The sequence below is a fragment of the Mytilus edulis genome, chromosome 13, assembly GCF_963676685.1.
Source record: "Mytilus edulis chromosome 13, xbMytEdul2.2, whole genome shotgun sequence".
Classification (NCBI taxonomy): domain Eukaryota; kingdom Metazoa; phylum Mollusca; class Bivalvia; order Mytilida; family Mytilidae; genus Mytilus; species Mytilus edulis.
The window spans coordinates 51,328,268-51,337,993 of NC_092356.1; the positions used below are offsets into that span (position 1 = coordinate 51,328,268).

Here is a 9,726-nt window from a genome sequence, read left to right on the forward strand (position 1 = left end):
TTGATGTTCTGATAGGCATAGCTAAAACGCAAGGAAGGTTTTCATGTTATTTATAACAGTGCTCTGGAGTGGACCTTGGTTACACATGCCTGCCTTGCATGGTTCATCTTACCTTGACCTCATTTTCATGTTTCTTTGGTCAATGTTTAGTTTTCTGTTTTAAGTTTATGTGACAGTTTTAATAAAGCTTTATATTTAGGACTATCAACATAATATCAATGATTAGTAAAGAAGGCGAGACATTTCAGCGTGTGTATTTTTGTTAGGTTTTAAGGTTGTTATAATTTAGATGTAGGACTCATTTGCATAAGTTGAAGTACCAGTTATTAATCTTTAAATGAGGACATTAGACTAGTGGTTAATCCAATTTGTATTGATGTAATTTCCTTTCATTGAAAACGAATTACTAGATCTTAATTTCACATTATTCCAACTTATTTTTTTTCAGAAACTCCACAGAATGATACCGATATCGATGAGACTATGGTCAAGGTGCCATATGAAGAGGACAGAGGAGGAAATAAAGGTTCTATTATTATTGATATAATGACTAACAAGAAAACATATATACACTAGCAGTTTTAGTCATTACAACTCATAACCGGATATGCCCCGAGGACATAGTTATTTCATAGTGCATTTCATTTAGACAATAAATTCAATTTAAAAAATCACACTTGCTCTATCTCAAAGAGAATTTTACAGTGTATTGTACTACTATTGGGACACAAAATATCAAAATAATAGAAAAGTGTATCAGTTCTAACTCAAAATATTGACAATTCTGTGTTAAAGTGGTCTAAAATTCAGTTTGACAGCTTCAGACGTACTTATTTTTGACCCTTTTTAACAAGACCTTATCACTTCTTAACATAAAGATTCAGCAGCCAAATTTTTTTGAACATGTAATTTCATCCCCTTACTTAATATTAATGTATGAAATATCAAGAAATTAATTGGGAAAGTGTAAGATGAAAAATTTGCAAGTTATACACTGTTTACACACTAGGGACTATATTTGTAAAGGACAATAACTGTGTCCTTGGCCCATATTGTACTGTGTGATGAGCAGATGCCAGTAATGAGATACACACAGCTCATACTTGACAATTACATGTGTCGATACCCATTTTGTAGTTGACCTTGTAAATCTTAAATTGTATATATATGTCTTATATTTCTCTTCATGTATTTTTTATGCCCCATTTATGGGCATTATGTTTTCTGGTCTGTGAATCAATTGGTTCATCCATTCATTCATCCATCCGTCTGTCCTGAGTGCTTCAAGTTAAAGTTTTTGGTCGAGGTAGTTTTTGATGAAATTGAAGTCCAATCAACTTGAAACTTAATACACATACATGTTCCCTATGATATGATCTTTCTAATTTTAATGCCAAATTAGAGTTTTGACCTCATTTTCACGCTCCACTGAATATAGAAAATAATAGTGCCAATGGGGCATCCGTGTAGTATGGACACATGTAAAAGTTTGTGATTAGATCAGTTCAAGGGGACCACTGATGAGAAGTCTATGGCATTTAATATGCAGTTATTCTAGCATTAAAACATCCCATGGAAATTATTTGACCCTGCACACTCAGTCTATTGACTTTGATACTTTAAAGTTTCAATGTAAAAGTTTGTCAGTTTGGGTAACCACTAGTGGTTATATCAATATTATTTGTTATGAAGGGGTATAAGTATCAACACTTCTTATTTCCATGGAGCTTATATATTGCTCTGCCTGCTCAGTCATCAGGTGCCAACATTAGTTTGTGAAATTATTTTTTTTAGACATAACTAACTTTTTAACTCTCGGAAACCCCAACTCAAGGAATTGTGCTTGATTTTCATATGATGAAGTCATAATGTATTAGAGCCTCTAATTGTTGTACTGAAAATAAAAATGAAAGAAAGATCATCATAGAAAGTGTTAAATTTATCATCATTAGAGTATAATCTAGTTTAAAAAATGTTTCTGATGACCCAGCCAAACAACCAGGCCTTGCAGTCATAAAACTTTCGAGTACGATTTTTGTACTCAGACTCAAGAATCAACCAATCAAAATACTGGATTTTGTGTTTCGAGCACTAATTTTGTACTCCAAGCACTGAGTAAAGTTTTATGACCGAGAACCCAAGATATAGCATAGTGGTAAAATGCAGTTTTTGGCTATAGCAAGTTTGATGGGGGTAAAATATTAATCAGGTTTAGATCTACCCACCCATAAAATTTCAGACAAAGCAGACTACCCCTTGTTGGATTGCTGCCTTTGAATTGGTAATTTTATGGAATGTTTGCAGATTTTAGTTATTATCTTGAATATTATTGTCTAGCCTTCAACTTTAGTTGAAAAAGCGAGACTAAGCGAGACTACATTCCGTCGTCGGCGGCGTCCACAAATATTCACTCTGTGGTTAAAGTTTTTGAAATTTTAATAACTTTCTTAAACTATACTGGATTTCTACCAAGCTTGGAAAGAAGCTTGTTTATGATCATTAGATAGTATCCAGAAGTAAATTTTGTAAAAATAAAATTCCATTTTTTCCGTATTTTACTTATAAATGGACTTAGTTTTTCTGCAGGGAAACATTACATTCACTCTGTGGTTAAAGTTTTTAAAATTTTAATAACTTTCTTAAACTATCCTGGGTTTGTACCAAACTTAGACAGAAGCTTGTTTACGATCATAAGATAGTATCCAGAAGTAAATTTTGTAAAAAAATAAATCCATTTTTTCCGTATTTTACTTTTAAATGGACTTAGTTTTTCTGCGGGGAAACATTACATTCACTCTGTGGTTAAAGTTTTTAAAATCTTAATAACTTTCTTAAACTATCCTTGGTTTGTACCAAACTTGGACAGAAGCTTGTTTATGATCATAAGATAGTATCCAAAAGTAAATTTTGTAAAAAAATAAATCCATTTTTTCCATATTTTACTTATAAATGGACTTAGAATTCTTCCAGTTTAAACATTACATACAGTCTGCAGTTAAAGTTTTTAAAACATTTATTAGATTCAAAAACTATCCTGGATTTTTACCAAACTTGGACAGAAGCTTATTACAATCAAAAGATAGTATCAAGAGGAATATTTTTATTGATTTTTTTCCTCACTTTTGTTGAGCCTGCGATTTACAGCAAAAGTAGGCGAGACACCGGGTTCCGTGGAACCCTTACAAATTTTTACATATACTATAGATAAACTATAAACAGCAATAATATTCATTTAAGTTAGATCTATAAGTAATTCAATATGACCAAAATTGTCATTTGACCCCTTAAGAAGTTATTGCCCTTTATAGTACTGAGGGGTGATAGGAGGGGTCCTGATCCCGAAATCCCGGGCTTAAAAACACGAAATCCCGAGGTCCCGAATTTAAATAAAGTAAATCCCGACGTCCCGAAATCAGAAAAAAGAATTCCCGGATCCCGAAAGGGTCAATCCCGAAATCCCGAGCATAAAAACACGCGATCCCGAGTCCCGATAAAGGTCCTACCCCCCTCAGTACTACTGTGAGTGGGCCAAATTTAATCACACAATCATCATTAGGGTATTCAGTTTAAAAAATGTGTCTTATGACCTCGCCTGCTAACCAAGATAGAGACCATGGCTAAAAATAGGAAATAGGGGTAAAATACAAGTTATGTCTATTATTTTAAAAATTATAAATTGAGAAAATCTGAAAGAAGCAAAAATGTTCAGAATGTTGAGCTCTACCAACTGTTTAGTATACAACAAAACTGTCAGCTGACAACTTCTTGAAGGAGTTATTGCCTTAAATGACAAATTTACTATTATTTTCATTTTTTTTTCCTTATCTTAAAAACTATAATAGAAAGAGAGAAACTTTAGCATGAAAAAATAATCGGCAAGACAAAGAAGTATTAAAAACTTGTCAACATAGTCAAAATCATCAGTTGACTGACTTATGACACTTCGGTGTTGACATGAATATCAATGATATGGTCATTTTTATGAATTTCCTGTTTACAAAACTTTGAATTTTTTCGAAATACTAAAGATTTTCTTATCCTAGGAGTAGATAACCGTAGCTGTATTTGGCACAACTTTGTGGAATTTTGGGGTCCGCAATGCTCTTCAACTTTGTACTTGTTTGGCTTTTTAAATGTTTTGATATGAGCGTCACTGATGAGTCTTATGTAGACGAAATGCGCGTCTGTCGTATTAAATTATAATCCTGGTACCTTTGATTACTATTTTATTACAGTTATTGCCCTTTGACTTTTTTCGTCTGGCCTGCACTTTTGTTGCCAAAACGAGACATAGCGAACCTACATTCTGGCAGCAGTGGCGTGGCGTCCATAAATATTTACTCTGTGGTTAAAGTTTTTGTAATTTTGGTACTTTCTTAAACTTTTCTGGATTTCTACAACACTTGGACAGAAGCTTGTTTATGATCATAAGATAGTAAGTGTCCAGAAGTTAATTTTGTATAAAAAAATCCTGTTTTTTTCCGTATTTTACTTATAACTGGAATTTCTCTGTCAGTTAACATTTCATACAGTCTGTAGTTAAAGTTTTAAAAATATTTATTAGATTTATAAAGCATCCTGGATTTTCACCCAACTAGGACAGAAACTTCTTACAATCAAAAGATGGTATCTAGAAGAAAATTATTAAAATATATTTCCTCATTTTTGTTGAGCCTGTGACTTTTGTTGCAAAAGCGAGACAAAGAGATGCTACATTTCGCTGTCAGCAGCTGCAGTGTCCACAAATATTCACTCTATGGTTAAAGTTTTAAAAATTTTATTAACTTTCTTAAACTATCCTGGATTTTAATAATACAAAACGACAACATCCTGGATTACTGCAAAGAAATTTTTTATTATGGTCTACAAGTTTCGCCACTTATGGTGGTGTCTTCAGGACAATTTAATTATAGGAAACAAATAATTTACCCAGAACGGAGCTGGGCGAAAAAATAAATTTGGACCCTTTTTTGCATAAAATGATTTTTTTTTCAATCTAAGATGGTTGAGAAGAAGTGTCTTAAACGTCATATAAATGAACCAATTCATAAATGCAAAACTATTTAATGATGGTTGGACTGTCAGTCGACTGGTTGGTACGTGCGGGTCCATCAGACACAAACAAATAATTATGCCTATCAATCAATATTCATGGTAAGAGTGACTTGTTCCAATTCCATGTGTACATGTCCAACTGGCAGGTGTGATCTGACCTTAAACTCATTTTCATGGTTCAGTGGTTATAGTTAAGTTTTTCTTAGACTATAAGCAATAGGTCAACTATATTTGTTGTATGGAAAAATTGTTAGCTGTACATGTCTGCCTGGCATGGTTCATCTGACCTTGACCTCATTTTCATGGTTCATTGGTCATTGTTTAGTTTTCTTGGTTAATGTTAGGTTTAAGTGACAGTTGTAATAAAGCTTTATATTTAGGACTTTCAACATGATATCAATGATTAGTAAAAAAGGCGAGACATTTCAGTGTGTGCACTCTTGTTATATTTTCATAACTGTATTTTACATTCCTTCAACTCTTTGTAATGATAACATGGATAAACAGTTTTCCAGCAATTATACTTTCGGTCATATGAAAAATAAAATAAAATAAGCAAAAAAGAACAAAAGATAGCCTAGTCAGAAAATTTCTATAATTTTTGTTCTGAAATAGCTCTCTAAGAGTATGTAACTTTAAAGTGTGCTGTAGAAATAAAATTTACACTGTAACTCCTATGATTTATACATTGAACTATGTCCCATTAAGTTGACATTTTCTTAACGAGATTTGATTCCCTATATTAGGAACACCAGCACCTCCTCAAAGTTTCATAAACTTAACAAGAAGACCTCATGATGTATCATTAAATGATGAAGATCTCAACAGTCCAAAAAATGAAATTGATAGAGACCTGAACAACAATTGCCAAGAGTGTAGGAATGGTCCTCAGTCAGAGCAACTGTTAAACACTCATGTGCCTACTACTGAACAGGTAAATAAACCAATATTCAGGGTCTACAGGGTCCTTTACAGGAAACACTGAACAGGTAAATAAACCAATATTCAGGGTCTATGGGGTCCTTTACAGGAAACACTGAACAGGTAAATAAACCAATATTCAGGGTCTATGGGGTCCTTTACAGGAAACACTGAACAGGTAAATAATATCAATATTCATGGTCTATGGGGTCCGGTACAGGAAACACTGAACAGGTAAATAATATCAAAATTCAGGGTCTATGGGGTCCAGTACAGGAAACACTTAACAGGTAAATAAACCAATATTCAGGGTCTATGGGGTCCAGTACAGGAGACACTGAACAGGTTAATAAAAACTAATTAATATAAAAAGAAGATGTGGTATGAATGCCGATGAGACAACTGTCCACATGAGACCAAAATGAGACACAGAAATTAACAACTATAGGTCACCGTACCGCCTTCAAAAACGAGCAAAGCCCATACCTCATAGTCAGCTATAAAAGACCCTGAAATGACAATGTAAAACAATTCAAACTAGAAAACGAACGGCCTTATTTATGTACAAAAAATGAACAAAAAACAAATATGTAACACTTAAACAAACCACAACCACTGAATTACAGGCTCTTTGCTTGGGACAGGCACATACATACATAATGTGGCAGGGTTAAATCAATAAACAACTTACAGTATTAAAAGTCTAAGTACATGTATTCTGAATCATTTTTGTTTTTATATTCCCATATAAATCAAACAAAACTTCTGCCTGTTTTATATACACGTCGTATATGTTTTTTATTAAGCAAGTTTTACCCTTGGCGGAATTTATTTCGGTGATTTTGTTATTTCCGTGAAAATAAGTGAAAATTTACACCCTGCGAAAATAACCCACTATACTGTACTATGAAACTTATAGGCAATGCTTATTACCACAAAATACAGATCAAGTTTGAAGTTTAGTGGTGTCACTCTTAGGGTTCTAGAGTTATGCCCCTTTACAAATGGAAAAAATGCTTAAGTTTTATAAGACTACAAATTTTTTGCGGTCGTATATTGGTGTCGTCCGAAGACGGATGGTTTCCGATAATAACTTTAGTATAAGTAAATAGAAATCAATAGAATTTTAACACAATGTTTATAACCACAAAAAGAAGGTTGGGATTGATTTTGGGGTTTATGGTCCCATCAGTTTAGGAATAAGGGGCCCAAAGGGATCAAAATCTTTTTTAAAAACTCTGTAAAAACAAAATGGAAAATTAATAATTTCAAAAGTATCTTAAAAAGCTTGAAAGAAATAGATTTTTAATAGTTTGGTTACAGCCTGAGGCTAAAATATATAGATAACTAGAAGTAGGATAACTTTCTCTTTTGCTGTTGGACAGAAAGATATTTGCAACAGTGGGACTTTAGTTGTTTTAATTAAATTTTCATTTAAATACTTTTGTAGTCAATTTAAGTATATATCAAGACAAATTAATAGAATGCATTTTTAAAAAGTTTAGCATTAATATTTCAAAGTTTACATTTTTAAAATAGAAAGTTGAATGCAGTCCATACTGTTCCACTGTTGTAGCTATAGATCATGGTTTATATTCCATATTCATACTTTTCATAAATTTTATTTAAGCTTATTCATTGTATGCATGAGAAAAAAAATAGTATTATTATTCTTATCATTTGTTTAATGTTTATGCTTTAAATATTTTATGATAAGGACTACCCATTTCAAGGTATTTTTAGAATGTAATGATAATTTTTTTTCTTATTAGAACCCCTTACTTTAAAGTTTTGGCAACCAGTATTATGAACGTTATCTTTATATTTTTCATGAATCATGGTATTTTGTCCTCAGTATCAACTTACAAGATTAGAATACAGTGGAAACTGATTTTTTGGCACTCCTCTAAATAAAAATCATCTGCTCAAATAAGATACCTTTATTAGCTCCTTTGAGTAACCCGTGTTTGCAGATTTGACAGTGACAGGTTGTTCTGAAGCAAACAGTATGTTTAAAAGTTCAAACCTTCAAATATAAATTTAAATGGTTTTTTTTGTTATTTCAGAAGTTAAATGTTCAGCAGGCCTATGATCTCGAAGTGTCCAACCTTACACTTAGTTTTGTCAGGAACCTTAGAATAGTGGAGGAAGAAAAGCAGAACTTACTTGTAGATCTGACAGCAGAGAGAGAACGTTGTGCCAATTTGGAGGACAGTAAAGAATCCTTACAGAGACAGTTGGCATCTGCTTCATTATATAAGGAACAGGTAAGCTAGGGTTCAGTGCAAAAATAAAATAAAAATACAAAAATCCAAGGAAAATTAAAAACGGAAAGTCCATAATCAAATAGCAAAATCAAAAGCTCAAAATACGTCAAAAAGAATGGACAACAACTGTCATATTCCTGACTTGGTGCAGGCATTTTCTTATGTAGAAAATGTTCGATTTAACCTGGTTTTATGGATGGGGTCCAGTACGGGAAACACTGAACAGGTAAATAAACCAATATTCAGGGTCTATGGGGTCCAGTACAGGAAACACTGAACAGGTAAATAATATCCATATTCAGGGTCCATGGGGTCCGGTACAGGAAACACAGAACAGCTAGGTAAATAAAAACTCTAATTAATATAAAAAGAAGATGTGGTAAGAATGCCAATGAGACAACTGGCCGCAAGAGACACAGAAATTAACAACTATAGGTCAACATACAGCCTTCAACAATGAGCAAAGCCCATACCTCATAGTCAGCTCTAAAAGGCCCCGAAATGACATTGTAAAACAATTCAAACATAAACTAATGGCCTTATTAATGTACAAAAAATGAACGAAAAAAACAAATATCTAACACATAAACAAATGACAACCACTGAATTACAGGCTCCTGACTTGGGACAGGCACATACATACATAATGTGGCTGGGTTTAATAAAAAAAACACTTTACAGTATTAAGTCCAAGTACATGTATTCTGAATCATTTTTTTTTTTTTATATTTCCCATATAAATCAAACAAAACTTCTGCCTGTTTTATATATACACGTTGTTTATTTTTTTTATTATGCAAGTTTTATCCTTGTCCATCTTTACATTCCATAGTTTGGTTCCTTTCTCTAACTTTAATTTGCCTCAACTAAATGCTATGAAACTTATAGGCAATGCTTATTACCACAAAATACAGATCAAGTTTGACTTTAGTGGTGTCACTTTAACAGTTCTAGAGTTATGCCCCTTTACAAATGGAAAAATTGCTTATTTTTTTCATTTCCGTTCTCTTTCTTTAGTTTGCCTCAACCAAATGCAATGAACTTTAGTTTTATTATTCTTCAGTTATCTCCCTTTATAAATTTTTATGACATGGAAGTGGGGCATCATCTGTGTTCCATTACAGGACTCATTCCATGTTTATTTAGTTAACACAATTATCTTGCACATACACGAAGGAATTCCATGAATAATGAATTTGCTGCAGCAAATGTTACCAATACTGACAAAAAATCTGAAAATCTGACTGTCTTTTTTATGTTACTTTTAGGGAACAGGTGCAATCAAAAATTCTCGTCCTAGACCAAATACGAAGTCTAACATGCTGCAAGCCAAAAGACCACTTCCACAGATGTGTGGACCACCACCACTTATGTCAACAAAAAAATTATCCACTACTGGTGGAGCAATTGTCAAAGGTTTGTTTTTACATGTTAAATACATTTTACATCATCTTGACTAGTTAGCAACATCTGGTAAACTAAT

At 32.8% G+C, this 9,726-nt stretch overlaps 1 protein-coding gene across 1 annotated transcript in view; it reads left to right on the forward strand.

Moving 5' to 3' along the window:
* LOC139500383 (collagen alpha-1(V) chain-like) overlaps window positions 1–9,393 on the forward strand; it is a 30,166-nt gene extending 20,773 nt beyond the window's left edge. The window contains exons 14-17 of the mRNA XM_071289125.1: window positions 449–526; window positions 5,802–5,989; window positions 8,043–8,243; window positions 9,307–9,393. Coding sequence (XP_071145226.1) covers window positions 449–526; window positions 5,802–5,989; window positions 8,043–8,243; window positions 9,307–9,393 — 554 coding nt within the window. The remainder of the gene's footprint in view (window positions 1–448; window positions 527–5,801; window positions 5,990–8,042; window positions 8,244–9,306) is intronic.
* Window positions 9,394–9,726: the final 333 nt, after the last annotated feature.